General features: G+C 50.6%; 5 protein-coding genes across 5 annotated transcripts; 2 read left to right on the top strand and 3 right to left on the bottom strand.

Annotated features, from left to right (window-relative positions):
• Positions 1 to 521: 521 nt before the first annotated feature.
• On the bottom strand, positions 522 to 3,796 carry ALT_0784 (calcium-transporting ATPase; the record flags this gene model as incomplete). The annotated part of the gene is made up of 5 exons (XM_033556251.2): positions 522 to 627; positions 688 to 1,010; positions 1,067 to 3,382; positions 3,452 to 3,609; positions 3,679 to 3,796. 5 exons carry the CDS (start codon positions 3,794 to 3,796, stop codon positions 522 to 524), a joined length of 3,021 nt encoding a protein of 1,006 aa, XP_033412142.2.
• A 1,920-nt stretch (positions 3,797 to 5,716) lies between these two features.
• Positions 5,717 to 7,121, top strand: ALT_0783 (14-3-3 adaptor artA-like protein; the record flags this gene model as incomplete). Its single annotated transcript, XM_033556250.2, has 8 exons — positions 5,717 to 5,728; positions 5,920 to 5,927; positions 5,999 to 6,045; positions 6,105 to 6,124; positions 6,185 to 6,196; positions 6,257 to 6,531; positions 6,597 to 6,684; positions 6,765 to 7,121. The coding sequence occupies 8 exons, from the start codon at positions 5,717 to 5,719 to the stop codon at positions 7,119 to 7,121; spliced, it is 819 nt and encodes a 272-aa protein (XP_033412141.1).
• A 1,022-nt stretch (positions 7,122 to 8,143) lies between these two features.
• Positions 8,144 to 9,131, bottom strand: ALT_0782 (eukaryotic translation initiation factor 3 subunit J; the record flags this gene model as incomplete). The annotated part of the gene is made up of 3 exons (XM_033556249.2): positions 8,144 to 8,848; positions 8,920 to 9,002; positions 9,113 to 9,131. The coding sequence occupies 3 exons, from the start codon at positions 9,129 to 9,131 to the stop codon at positions 8,144 to 8,146; spliced, it is 807 nt and encodes a 268-aa protein (XP_033412140.1).
• A 601-nt stretch (positions 9,132 to 9,732) lies between these two features.
• aspf22 (enolase acuN) lies at positions 9,733 to 11,236 on the bottom strand (the record flags this gene model as incomplete). The annotated part of the gene is made up of 4 exons (XM_033556248.2): positions 9,733 to 10,528; positions 10,587 to 10,926; positions 10,999 to 11,055; positions 11,113 to 11,236. 4 exons carry the CDS (start codon positions 11,234 to 11,236, stop codon positions 9,733 to 9,735), a joined length of 1,317 nt encoding a protein of 438 aa, XP_033412139.1.
• Positions 11,237 to 12,700: 1,464 nt separating this feature from the next.
• On the top strand, positions 12,701 to 14,105 carry rpt4 (proteasome regulatory particle base subunit RPT4; the record flags this gene model as incomplete). Its single annotated transcript, XM_033556247.2, has 4 exons — positions 12,701 to 12,917; positions 13,032 to 13,418; positions 13,469 to 13,925; positions 13,985 to 14,105. 4 exons carry the CDS (start codon positions 12,701 to 12,703, stop codon positions 14,103 to 14,105), a joined length of 1,182 nt encoding a protein of 393 aa, XP_033412138.2.
• Between the last annotated feature and the right edge of the window lie 56 nt (positions 14,106 to 14,161).

Genomic DNA, 14,161 nt, shown 5'->3' with positions numbered 1-14,161 from the left:
TGATTGGACAGGGCGCCCCAAAATGCCCCAGGTGTTGTTTTAGGTCGGTGTGACATTCCTCGCAAAGACTGAGGAGCGAGAGACTTCCAGCATCTCTTGACATTGATCCGGTGGGGGTTTTCCCCCGCATTTGTAGTGGTTGAAATCGTCCTAAGTTTAACTACTGGTGAAATTTCAGGGAGAAACCAATTGTGAGCTTCCACGGTTCATAGGCACGTTGGTGGCTGAGCTTGCTAAAGTAGACGTTTCCTTTTCCCTCCAAAGAGGTGACGATGATTCCTCCATACCTGAGGCATCCAGAGGCAACAACCACAAAGCACCAAAGTGTATCTACTCATCACCACACATCAGGGTCAAGTCGTTTCGTCATTTCTATACGTTAGGATCATCTAGATTTATACATATATACTTTCAGATGCCTCACGAGGAAGAAAAAGGGAATGACAGGACTAATTCGCCAAGGCCATTGTCTATATCTAGTCATCAACAGGCCTGTTGGTCATCAATTCATCGGCCAACGCCTACGCCTTCTTGGGCTTGAATGCCACCCCATTCTGCTGTTCCCCTGCATATGCAGGGAGAGTATACAGGCGACGCTCAGCATATTTAAGTAGCTCGTCAATGGCCCTTCATAAACAGTTAGCAACGGCCCAACACAAGATGAGGACGGATGAGGGCAAGACTTACACAACAGGAGCGCTGATCGCCAGAACCGCCTTCCATTCAGTCCAGTTCAACGGCAAAATAGAGAACAATGTCTGCAGGAATGGGATATACAGAATGGCGAAATGGAGGGTCATCGACAGAATGATGGCGTACACCAGCATCATATTGTTCCAAAGAGGGAAGGCGAGGAGAGATTCGCTGGACGAGAGCGCGTTCATGGCGTTGAGCATCTCAATAACCACCAGGATTGAGAGCGACACAGTGGATGCAGACCGCGACATGTCGTTGGAGAACATTTCACAACCGATCTCGGGGAATTGAGCGGAGCACTTGTGGAAGTGTGACTGCAAATATGAGTTAGACAGGCATGAAAGGCATCTCACTGACACAATTGGCTTACCAGCTGCCAGAAGGAGATCTGAGGTCCCTCTGGATTATAAACAAACCACCATACGTAACCAAAAACAGTAGCAGCACCGACGTATGTGCCGATGACCAGGTATCGGAAAAGTAGCCAACCACCCACAAGGGGCTCATCGCGCTTTCTGGGCGCGCGTCTCATCACATCATGGTCAGGAGGGTTGAACGACAGGGCGGTAGCAGGCAGCCCGTCAGTGACCAGGTTCACCCAGAGGAGCTGGACAGGGATCAATGCTTCGGGCATGCCCAGAGCTGCGGTCAAGAAGATAGATACGACCTCTCCAATGTTGGAGGAGATCAGATAGCGAATGAATTGCTGAGTATTGCTGTAGATCGATCTGCCCTCTTCAACGGCCACGGTGATTGTCGCAAAGTTGTCGTCAGCCAGAACCATATCAGCGGCCAGCTTAGCAACATCCGTTCCCGTACCCATGGCAACACCAATATCGGCCTTCTTCAAGGCAGGAGCATCGTTGACACCATCGCCAGTCATTGCAACCACATGGCCCAGAGATTGAAGAAGATCGACCAGCTTGGATTTGTGGCTTGGCTCGGTACGTGAGAACAGAGACGCCTTCTTCACGGCCTCAAGCTTTTCACTTTCCGAGAGGCCGTCAAATTCCCTGCCAGTGAAGCTTTTGCCCGTAAGGTTCTCATCCTCACCAAAGACACCAATTTGACGGCAAATAGATTCAGCAGTGTTGCGGTTGTCACCGGTGATAACGATCACGCGAATACCAGCGGCACGGCATTTCTTCACAGAGTCAGCGACCTCGGTGCGGGGAGGGTCCAGCATTCCAACGAGGCCAATCAGAGTCATGTTCCTTTCCAGCTGAGCGTACTCCTCGGTGGTTTGAGCATTGTGCAAGAGGGGGTTATCCGCGATATCGTCGACACTAGCCAGAGCAATGACACGCAAACCACGGTTGCCGTATTCGACAACTTCCCTAGCAAGAAGATCACTGTGCGCTTTGGTGAGAGGGACACGGGGCCCATCAGATCCCAAAAGGACATAGGAGCAGCGTTCGAGGATCGATTCAGGGGCGCCCTTGACCAGAAGCCTCTGAGTCTTGTCCTTTGTAACGAGAACAGACATACTCTTGCGGTCGCGGGAAAATTCATATGTAGCCAGCAGTGGTAGACGTGATTCGTAGTGGGCACTCGAAACGTGAAGTCTCTGAGAAGCCGGCAGCCTGAACACCTTTTCGTTGGTAGCCATGTCATCAGTGCCGATCTTTTCGACTAATACTCTCAATGCTCCTTCAGTAGGTTCACCGATGCAGGAGAAAGCGCCACTCTTGGGGTCATGGGCAAGGGTAGCGCCGTTGCAAAGTGCCATGACTTCAGCCATCTGACGAACGGTAGACGAGGTTACAGCAAGGTTCTGCAATACCTTCCCATTACGGGAGAGGTTGCCCTCGGGAGCAAAGGTTGTGCCCTCGACGTTTATCTCCTCCAGGTCATCACCGGACGCATTGAGGTAAACAAGTTTTTCCACGCTCATCTGGTTAGTGGTCAAGGTTCCAGTTTTGTCGGAGCAGATCACACTGCAGCTACCCAAAGTTTCGACGGACGGCAGAGACCGAACGACCGCGTTCTTAGCCGCCATCTTGCGCGTACCCAGAGCGAGACAGGTGGTGATGACCACTGCCAACCCTTCCGGGATGGCGGCCACGCCCAGAGAGACAGCAATCTTGAGATAGTAAATGGCACCCTTAGCCCAGCCTCCATGAGCCGGGTCATTGAAGTGCTCAACATTGATCACCCAGACGAGAACACAGATGACAGTGATCACCTTGGCCAGCATGTCGCCAAAATCGTTGAGTTTCTGCTTAAGCGGCGTCGGCTCTGAGATCTGGGACGTGATACTTTCGTGGATGCCACCAATAGCAGTCGACGCGCCAGTCAACACAACAATGGCAGTAGCATGGCCGTTGACAACCGATGTGCCCGAGAATAGGATATTTGTCTGGTCTTGCTTGACGGCCTGTTCATCCTTGATGGTGCGAGTATCCTTGGAGACACTCTCACTTTCACCCGTCAGGACCGCTTGGTCGACGCGGAAACTGTTGCTTTGAATAGCTAGCAGCCTGCAGTCGGCCGGAACGCGGTCACCAACTCCGATGTGGATGATATCCCCAGGAACGAGATCTTCCGCCTTAATGCGCTGGGTTTTGCCATCACGAACCACAGTCGCTTCGTTTGCAGAGTATTCTTGAAGAGCAGCAATTGCCTTTTCCGCGCTGCTCTCCTGCGTGACACCGACGACAGCATTGAGGATTAGAATAGTCAAAATCTAAGTTGGCAGATTTACAATTAGCTCAATCATTCAAAGCACCACATTTGTACAACTCGCAGAACGTACCACAACAGGGTCAACAAACGCTGTCCAGTCGTCGCCTTCCTCAAAAAGAGCCAGTACAAAGGACACAGCAGCGGAACCTAAGAGGATGAGGACCAGTTGGTCCTTGAATTGTTCCAGCACAAGTTCCCAGAGAGGGGTCGGTGGATCTTCCGCGAGAGCTTCATTGTTCATCAACACCGGTCAGCTTGGATCACTCTGCGCTCTGAGTGTGGTGGGGGAGTACTGACCATTTGGACCATACTTCTGCCTAGACTTCAAGACCTGATCCTGAGACAGACCAGCGCGCTCTGAGACTCCAAAGTGCTCCAGCACTTCTGCTGGAGAATGGAGAAAAGACCGCTCCATTGTCAATCACACCTCGAACAACTGACCAAGCCAAGTGAGAGGGAAACGAATAGGAGAGATAGGAAGAAAGAATGGAAAGAAATATAAAGAGAGAACGTGGTCTACCGAGTCATGAATGCCAAGTGGCCGGATGGACAAGGTCACCAGTGGTAGTAGACCAGGTTAGGTAAGTAGAACTCGGATAGCAGTACTCTAGATAGTAGTCGGGAAGGGTCTAGAAGGAAGGGGGATAATCGATCAATAAATATCCGAAAGAAGGACCCAACAACACAGAGGACGGTACAAGAGAGAAGATCGTCAAACAAGTCTATCGAATGAAAATGGCTATTCTAGCATTCTGGGCCGAAAAGAAGGAAATTCGAAGTCTAGTCTATCCTGTAGAGGTGTAGTTGGTCTTTGCCCCAGACGCTGAGGGCAGAATGATGCAGTTTGGCTGATAAACGTGTTCTCTTTTTTTGGCGGTGACTGTTTTGCTCACAAATCACTGGTCACTGGTGGATTCATCCGCAGACCCCGGTAATCCACGCTGAACGACAAGCCGGAGGGCCACAGGGCTGAACTGTATCAAAACGTTTTGATAGATTTAGGTGCCATGTATTTTATTGTTTTATGTCGAAAATCTCTAAAATCTGCTGATCTAACGTGGTGATTTCCTTCGATGATCTGAATGGGGGTTTCATTTCAGATCTGATAAGGCAGAGCTCACGGTCACGTATAATCAAGTCTAGGTCACTATGGCTCAAGTACGCAAAGAAAGGTGATGAGCACAGGAGACTCTGCTCCTGTTGGATATTTGCCCGCTATCCAATGTGGAAATTTCTTCTGTAACCACTTGTAACGTCACCGATATCCATACTATCAAGCATAGTGACCAGGCTCCACTGAAAAATGATGATGCCTTGAGGGGGATCCATGCTAAGAAACCCCCCTGTCCATTGTCTCTTTCGACGCATGTATGAATCTGATACCTATCTATGGAGTACACCATGGACGAAATGGAGAAACGTCTCTCATGATTTGGATAGTAAGATGATGTCTTATTGACAACTTCGCTCTGGGACTTCTATGCTTAGATGACCGGACACTTTCCACCGGTAGACACAGCAGCCAGAATGCCAGATAGTATCCTTCTTAAGATGGCTGGCGGAGAACCTACCCTTAGTTTAGCTAGTGACAGCTCCCTTGACAGGCTTTTACCTTCATTTCTTTGCCTTCGCTGAAGTCCGCAATGCTTGTATATTGATCCTTGTGCGTACCGTATATCACATAGATGCCGATTGCGACCTTAGACCCTCGATTTGGATGTAACTCCCGGTATAAACATCTCATTTGATTGTGTATGAGCTCAATCACCAGGGCCGTTTTCATTCAGCAAGAGCTAAGGTCGCTGACACTGTCGGCATATGAAACCGCTGGGATAGCCATTGTACGAGTTATGGTCATAATTGTGTATTTCATCCACAGGACATGGACTCATACGAAGTCTGATAAGCACCTCTTCAGAGTGTGACAGAGGCAGGATAGCAACCATGGCAGGAACTGGACAGTCAAGTACTCCATAGTCCAGACCACTGGCTCAAATCAAGGGCCAAGGGTGAATGTCTTCGCTGCATGACAGCCACCTGAATGCCTGAGGCTGGCACAAAGCAACAAACCAGGCAAACACACCGCCTCACTCTCGCTAAAGCTGGCTGGCCCGTCAGCTCACCGATCCATCCCCAATCACTTAACTACTTCCAGTTGCTGGGAAGATCACATCTTCAGGTCGTGATTACTTACCTACTCTACTTGCTTCTTCCATCTCCTAACCCATTTTCTTTAAGCAATCTTCCTTATCTACCTAGTCTCCTTTCTCTCTTCTTCCACATTACCAACATCTCCTTTTCTTCTTCCCTCTCCTTTTTCCCATAACCTTTCACCATGACTTCTGAGGTATGTTATGTTATGTTGTTCCAGCCTGACCCCTCCTCTCTCTGTTGTTGTACACCCTGTCACCGCTGTCATGGTGTCCCACGGCGTGTATACACACACACCACCCCCACCACTCCATCTAATTTACAGTCGTCTTTTATATTTCGCCTTTTTTGATTAAGGTTTACTGACAGATTATTTCTGATGTATAGCGTGAGAAGTAAGAATCTCCGGCGACTATCAATGTCCAAAGAGATGGCAGGATCGCTGACGTCTTTCCCCTCCCTACAGCAAGACTTTCCTCGCAAGGCTCTGCGAGCAGGCCGAGCGCTACGATGGTTAGTTGTCATTTCCCATCATATTCACTGACATGAAATAACATAATTCTCACTTACAGAGATGGTTACCTACATGAAGGTTCGTTTGTTGTCTGACTTGTAAGGAATGAGTGGACTGACTCAGCTAACCGCCGCACAGGAAGTCGCCAAGGTATGTACAAATGTGGCTCTAATGTTGCACTGTTTCCAAATGACTAACTTTTTGGATCAGATCGGAGGCGAACTTTCCGTCGACGAGCGTAACCTCCTCTCCGTCGCCTACAAGAACGTGGTCGGTACGCGCCGTGCCTCCTGGCGTATCATCTCCTCCATCGAGCAGAAGGAGGAATCCAAGGGCTCCGAGCAGCACGTTACCATTATCCGTGACTACCGCCAGAAGATTGAGACCGAGCTGGAGAAGGTCTGCCAGGATGTCCTGGACGTTCTGGACGAGTCTCTTATCCCCAAGGCTGAGACAGGCGAGTCCAAGGTCTTCTACTACAAGATGTAAGCAAAGCGATTTGTGACCCTTGCATCCAAAGTACGATCCCTAATCACGGTTTTGCGTATAGGAAGGGCGACTACCACCGTTACCTCGCTGAATTTGCTTCTGGCAACAAGCGCAAGGTTGCTGCTACTGCCGCCCATGAGGCTTACAAGGTATGTCGTCCATATGAGACCCGCATGCGGAGTTTATGCAATATATGGTTGAGCGCTCGCTTACCGGCTGACTCCTTTAGAACGCCACCGATGTTGCCCAGACTGACCTCACCCCTACCCACCCCATCCGTCTTGGTCTTGCTCTGAACTTCTCTGTTTTCTACTACGAGATTCTGAACTCGCCCGACCGTGCCTGCCACCTTGCCAAGCAGGCTTTCGACGATGCCATTGCTGAGCTCGACTCCCTTTCCGAGGAGAGCTACCGTGATAGCACCCTGATCATGCAGCTGCTGCGTGATAACCTCACTCTGTGGACCTCTTCTGACGGCAACGAGGCCGAGGGTGCCCCCGCTAAGGAGGACAAGACTGAGGAGGAACCCACCCCCGCTCCTGAAGAGAAGGCTGAGGAGGCCAAGCCTGCTCCTGCCGAGTCTTAAACGGGCGGCTCTTGGGGTTTTCCTTTGTTGTATCAAAAGCCGTGTTGTGTCACTCGGCGTGTCTATTGGTGCCTGCAAGTCCTTTTCTTAGCCGCGTGACTGGTTTGGGCCGGCAGATATCTTCCACTTGTTCGGGATCGTATGGGTCGGGCCGGCGGAGTTTGACGATATCTGGAGAGGGAGGAAAAGGGGCCGAGTGGAATTTATCTCTCTTTTATTTGTCTCTATTCCCAACCCCAGCAAGATACAATTGTCTTTTATTTCCCATTTTACCCCTTTTACTAGTTTCCACTTCCCTTTCTCCCCTGTCCTCAGGTTTTATTCCCCCAATTAGTACGTGCCAATGGAAGTAGTTCGCTCCTTCACGTCAGATATTGAGAAAGGGAAGACCGGCAGGTTGAGACAGCAAAAGAAAAATATAGGGGGGTGTCGGATGCTTCATCAATCTCATGCATGGTCTCCCTAGGTCCCTGCTGGCCTACTTCCCTAGCGAAGGTGTGCATGTGTGTCTCTCCAAGCTTACATTTGGAGGTTCCCGCAGACATTCTGCAAGGGGCCGGAGAGGTCCAATTCTAAACTTTCCCTTGGCCAGGCCAGGAGTGCCTCCTTTACCTGCCCCTTTTTACATCCGTCTGTCGGGGGACATCATGTGATGACTCAAGCAAGGACTACAGAGTACCTAAACTAAACTGACACATTTATTATCGAGCTAGATGGCTTGATATCATAACGCTGATTTCGCAAGGGGAAATTCTGAGTAGCTTTATAGAAATAAGCGCAAGGCATGTAATGTAGTCTATCGTTGAATCAAATAGAGTATATTACCCGAACAGGAGGCGCAGGATACAAGGTATATAGGTAAGCATATACAAATCTCAAGAATGAGAATGGGAGGTAAGAAATCACTGCTTCAATTAACAGTATGGACAAAAGAGAAGCATCATTTGGAGGATAAAGGGAACCAGGAAGAAGGGCGTCGTTCCTATCCAAGCAAGTGTCACCCTACTTTTACTAATCCTCAATCACATGAAGTCGTCATCGTCCATTCCATCATCATCATAAGGTGTAGCATCAATCTTGTTGTCTCTGCTGGCAACAAGAGAGACCTTGGTCTTGGCCGCCTTGGTCTTCTTGTTGCCCTTGTCGGCGGCACGCTCCTCCCTCATCTTCTCGTTGCTGATGGTGGTAAGGGCACTGGCAATCTTCTTGACGTCGCCGCTGTTAAGCTCCTTGACAAGCTGCTTGGTGAACTCCTGCGCCCACAGGGCGTAGTGGGGCTTCTTCGAGTGCGCCGTGAGCAGTGGGATCAGGGCGGTGGTCAGCCGGGTGAACTGGTCCTTGGTCGTGGGCTTGAACAGCGGCATAGCGGAGAGGTCGACGGCCTGCGTGGGATCCGCCGAGTCGCTGATGACAATCGCCTTGGGCGCCCCCCGGTTGCGGTTCAGGTCGATGTCGTCGAACAGGTCCTGTGCGTGCTTGAGGTCACCCTCCTGCTCCGTGCGGCGCAGGCGGGCCCGCCTCTCCGCCTCGTCCTCGTCGCTGTCCTCGTCGCTCTGGTTCTCCTCGGCCTGTTTCTTTCGCTCCTGCTTGTGCTCCTCTATCCGCTGTGCCTTGCTCTTCTTCTTTGCGGCCGCCTCAGCTTCGGCCTTGGCTGCCGCCGCAGCAGCCTTTGCGGCCTTTTCCCGCTCTACTTCCGAGTCTTCGGCGGCGTCCCACGAGTCGAGGACCTTTGTAGACATAGAGTGTTAGTATATCTTGAACCAGTAAGCAAGGTGTATAGATCACGGAGTAAGCTCACATCTTCTTCCTCCTCATCGTCGAACTTGCGTCTGGCCACTACAGGAGGAGGAGGAGGGGGCGAGCTGCTATCTTCCTCATCGTCTAATAGATTGATATCAGCATCTTTCTCAAGCTACCGAGATGAAGACTCCCTATCTGTAAGGATCGGGGATCGTCATCTGCCGGCTGGCATATTTCAAGATATCACTTACCCCACTTTGAAGGCGCCATGGCGGGCAAAATCGTCAAAAAAATTTATTGACTGATAGGACACGTTCCGAGACTTGCTGAGCCGGTACCCAGGAGGTGATTCAGCAGGATCTACCGTGTTCGGACGAGGTAGACTGTCGTGGCGAAGACCGACGATGGTTTTTCTGAATGGACACAGACAGAATCTCGCTGCTGCCGCAACAACTGTCACAACGGAATCTTGTAGTGGGGCATGTAAATGATCACGTGATATTCCTACCATTGATGCCCGATATATCCATTGTTCTGAGTGCCCTGGTACCTTGGTTATGTTCGTGGCCCTGAAGATTTCTAGAACCATTACAACGCCTGCGCTACGTTCTTACGTGGATGAATGCTTTACTGCGGACGTATTAAGTTGGATGCATTTTTCATTAAGCCACTATATAGTGTATTTGGCTGATCATATCATCATCATAACTCTTTATCGGACAGCATCGGGACGGCTGGTCTATTATCCAGCCCGGCAATGCTGTTCATTTTTCGAAGCCCGCAACGGGTCTGAGTCCAATCGTCATTTTTGGAGCGTGTCCGATTGGGTTGAGAACCTTTTCTGTGTAGATTATAGGGTCCACGACTGCATTTACAGGTTGACGGCAGTGCGGAACTTGGAACCAGCGTAGACGGCGTTCTCACCGAGCTCCTCCTCGATACGGAGGATCTGGTTCAGCTTAGCCAGACGCTCGGAACGGGCAGGAGCACCGGTCTTGATCTGGCCAGAGCGCAGACCGACAGCAATGTCGGCAATGGTGACGTCCTCGGTCTCACCGGAGCGGTGGGAGACCATGACACCCCAGTTGTCGGCGTAGGAGTCCTTGGCGGCCTGGATGGACTCGGTGAGGGTACCGATCTGGTTGACCTTGAGCAGGAGGGCGTTGCAGGACTTGAGCTCGATGGCCTTCTTGATACGCTCGGGGTTGGTAACAGTCAGGTCATCACCGACAATCTGGAAGTCGGAGGTCTTGTAGAAGTAGCTCCAGGCCTCCCAGTCATCCTCAGCGAAGGGGTCCTCAATGCTGACAATGGGGTACTTGGCAGCAAGGGACTTGTAGAGGTCGGCAAGTTGCTCGTAGGTGAGCCACTTGGAGGAGTCGCTCTCGGGGTTCTTGAAGTCAAGGTCGTACTTCTTCACGTCGGCCTTGTAGAACTCGCTGGAGGCAACGTCCATAGCGATCTTGATCTTGCCGGTGTAGCCGGCCTGCTCAATGGCCTCGGTGATCAGGTCGAGAGCCTCCTCAGCAGTCTGAATATCGGGAGCAACACCACCCTCATCACCGACGTTGCCAGCGGACTGGCCGTACTTCTTCTTGGCCAGAGCCTTCAGCTTCTGGTAGACCTCAGCACCCTGGCGGAGGGCCTCAGAGAAAGAGGGAGCGGAGCTATTGATCATAGTCAGGAATCGATCAAAAGAAGCCAATTCACCTCGAGCAGACTTACTCAGGGACGATCATGAACTCCTGGAAAGCGAGGCGACCACCGGCGTGAGAACCGCCGTTCAGGACGTTCTGGAAGGGAACGGGGAGGACATAGGGCTTCTTGGTACCGGCGAGGTCGGAGATGTGAGCGTAGAGAGGGACACCCTTCTCAGCAGCACCAGCCTTGGCAACGGCCAAGCTGACACCGAGGATGGCATTAGCACCGAGGTTGGACTTGTTGGCAGTTCCGTCAAGCTTGTTAAGGAACTCGTCGACCTTGGACTGGTCCTTCACATCGATGTTCTCCTTGATGAGAGCAGGGCCAATGGTCTCGTTGACGTTCTTGACAGCCTTGAGGACACCTGTTGATCACATTGGCGTCAGCGAGACATTCTTAGAGTACGAGTAGCATCATCAAGTAGATCCAAACTTACCCTTGCCGCCCCAGTGGGTCTTGTCACCGTCACGGAGCTCGTGAGCCTCGTGCTGGCCTGTCTCTTCGTCAGCACTCGAGTGTTTTAACGATGCTTAGTTTCGAGAGAACGAACCGGTGGAAGCTCCGGAAGGAACAATAGCACGGTGCAGACCGGTCTCGGTGACAACGTCCACCTCAACGGTGGGGTTACCACGAGAGTCGTACACGGAACGAGCGTGGATCTTGGAGATAGGCATTCTGATGAGCTGATGAAAAGATCAGTTGGATGGAAATCGAGAGGAAAAAAAGGACCACAGGAAGTGAGAGGACCGGACAGCTGATATAGAGGGAAAAAGCCAGTTACGGGGTGTTGGGTGTGTGACTAGCAGCGGGGGGTTGCTCTTCACCGATGACCCAAAATGAGTGGGTGGATGGGAGAACGGTATGAGAGGCAAGTGATGCTGATCCAATCAATTGCAGACCTCACTCACGGTGACTCAAAAGGACAAACTAACAGGTAGCAGAAGACTCAAGGGATAGATTGCAATAGGAATAGACTTGATGTGAAAGGCCCAATTCCTCTTGGTGACGAAGAAGAGTGATGGAGGGGTCAACAGCACAGGTGTGGAATGGCGGGGTAGATAGATCGTAATGATCTCAGAGAGGGAGAGCCAGGCCTGAACTTTACTTACATTTCAGATGGTAGTGAGGATCTGAGGATAACGGGGTTTCAAGTGCAGCAAATGATAAGGAAGATCAGAAAGACAATCGATCTTCTTTAAGTTGGAATCGTCGTCTTCTTGTAGGTTGCCAATGATTGTCCCCGGGTAAAGCTCATGATGGAAGCTCCGAATCTTCCCAACACCACGGTGGGGCAGCGAACCGATCTGCTTCTCTCGCTGGCTGAGGCTTCTCCTTTGCACCGTTTCAATTGTAACTCTGCAGCGAGATCTTCCGCTTTCCCTCGGGGCAAGGCGGGTGAGGATAGAGACGGCGATGAATGGTTTAGACCTGCGAATGAGAGCAACAGAGCCATAGTGATCTACTGGATATGGAGAACTGTGTCTTCTCATTTGACAATACGGATAACTATGAAGGGTATGTGCTACTGCTGAAGAGATAGACCGGAGATACTCTACTCTCTAGACAGCTTTCTATATAAACAATGAATCTATACACCACAGTCGTGGAAGAAAATATTGTTAGCTATTCAAGCCTACATTACTGCCATTAGCCCGTTGCATCTCAGCAGTCATGAATAAACAGACAAAGTAGCATGCTCCTGGTCAGAAGCGTACCAAGACTGCAGAAAATACTTACATAGCAGTCCAGGGGACCTTGCTAGGTTGTCTGGAAACTTCCATCCGTTGTAATTGCGTAATGGGGGAAGGTCATGACACAGACACCTCGATGCCTTTATGCCTTTATGCCTTGTGGCCTTATCGCCTTTTGGCCTTATGGCCTTATTATCTTAGCAATATCACGTAATCACGATGTCGTAGATCTAGGTCATGTGATCTATGAGTGGTTGCTCCGTGAGCTCTCAACAGCTCTACCAAGTTGTAGTAGCGAGGTCAGATACCCCATAATCATCAGCCTTCTTTTGTACACATTGTATCGCAACCCTCCCAAATCAACACTTTCTTAACTTCTAGGTCATTCTTTCATTTTACCCAGCATCCGTTTGAAGTCCTACCCCCCCCGGCTTCGCCCTTACAAAGATGAACGGCGCAAGCGACCCTGAGAGAGAGCAGGCTCTCGAAGATTACAAGAAGAGCTTACTAGAGCTTCGAGAATGGGAAGCTAAGCTCAAGAATCTTCGTATGGGCATTAAGGATTTGCAGAGAGAGTTTGATATCTCCGAAGAGAACATCAAGGCCCTGCAGAGTGTCGGTCAGATCATTGGCGAAGTGTTGAAACAGCTGGATGAGGAGCGATGTATGCCGTTTTCATAAGTCCTATCTATCAAAATGTGGAGGAACTTGAACATCTATAACATGATGGAAAGTTCAATACGGTGATACAATAGCTAACTTTGGATAACTGAGATAGTCATCGTCAAGGCGTCATCCGGTCCCCGATATGTTGTCGGCTGTCGCTCGAAGGTCGATAAATCGAAGCTGAAACAGGGCACCCGTGTTGCCCTGGACATGACAACCCTCACGATCATGCGGATGCTCCCGCGTGAAGTTGATCCACTGGTATACAACATGTCGTTGGAGGACCCTGGTCAAATCAACTTCGCGGGTATCGGTGGTTTGAACGACCAAATCAGAGAGCTTCGAGAAGTGATCGAGTTGCCATTGAAGAACCCCGAACTATTCCAGAGAGTCGGTATCAAGCCGCCCAAGGGTGTATTACTGTACGGTCCTCCCGGTACCGGGAAGACATTGCTGGCACGAGCCGTGGCGAGTTCGATGGAAACCAATTTTCTGAAGGGTACGCACATTTCTGTCCCCTTCTTGTCACAGCTGCTGATCTTGTTATAGTGGTTTCGTCCGCGATCGTCGACAAGTACATTGGTGAATCCGCGCGGTTAATAAGAGAGATGTTCGGTTATGCAAAGGAACACGAGCCCTGTATCATCTTCATGGACGAAATTGATGCTATCGGTGGCAGGCGTTTCTCCGAGGGTACCTCGGCCGACAGAGAAATCCAGAGAACATTGATGGAGCTTCTGAATCAGCTCGATGGTTTCGACTACCTTGGAAAGACGAAGATCATCATGGCGACCAACCGACCAGATACCCTTGACCCTGCTCTGCTCCGTGCCGGTCGTCTGGACCGGAAGATCGAGATTCCTCTTCCCAACGAGGTTGGCCGTCTGGAGATCCTGAAGATCCACTCCAGCACCGTCCAGCTAGAGGGCGAGATTGATTTCGAAAGCGTCGTGAAGATGAGCGACGGCCTCAACGGTGCCGATCTGCGTAACGTGGTTACGGAAGCGTATGGCTCACCTTTTCTGACTTCTTCACTGGCATGAGTAGATTGCTAACATTGCACAGTGGACTTTTTGCCATCAAGGATTATCGGGACGCAATCAGCCAGGACGACTTCAACAAGGCCGTTCGCAAGGTCGCCGAGGCCAAGAAGCTGGAAGGCAAGCTTGAATACCAGAAACTGTAGTTTCACAGCCGATTTTTATGCATGACCCCATTCTTCATGAATGACCGCCTCGGACA

The sequence above is a fragment of the Aspergillus lentulus genome, assembly GCF_001445615.1.
Source record: "Aspergillus lentulus DNA, contig: Alt01, strain: IFM 54703, whole genome shotgun sequence".
NCBI lineage: Eukaryota > Fungi > Ascomycota > Eurotiomycetes > Eurotiales > Aspergillaceae > Aspergillus > Aspergillus lentulus.
Note: the sequence above shows the minus strand (reverse complement) of the source record. Positions and strands in the feature narration are given on the sequence as shown.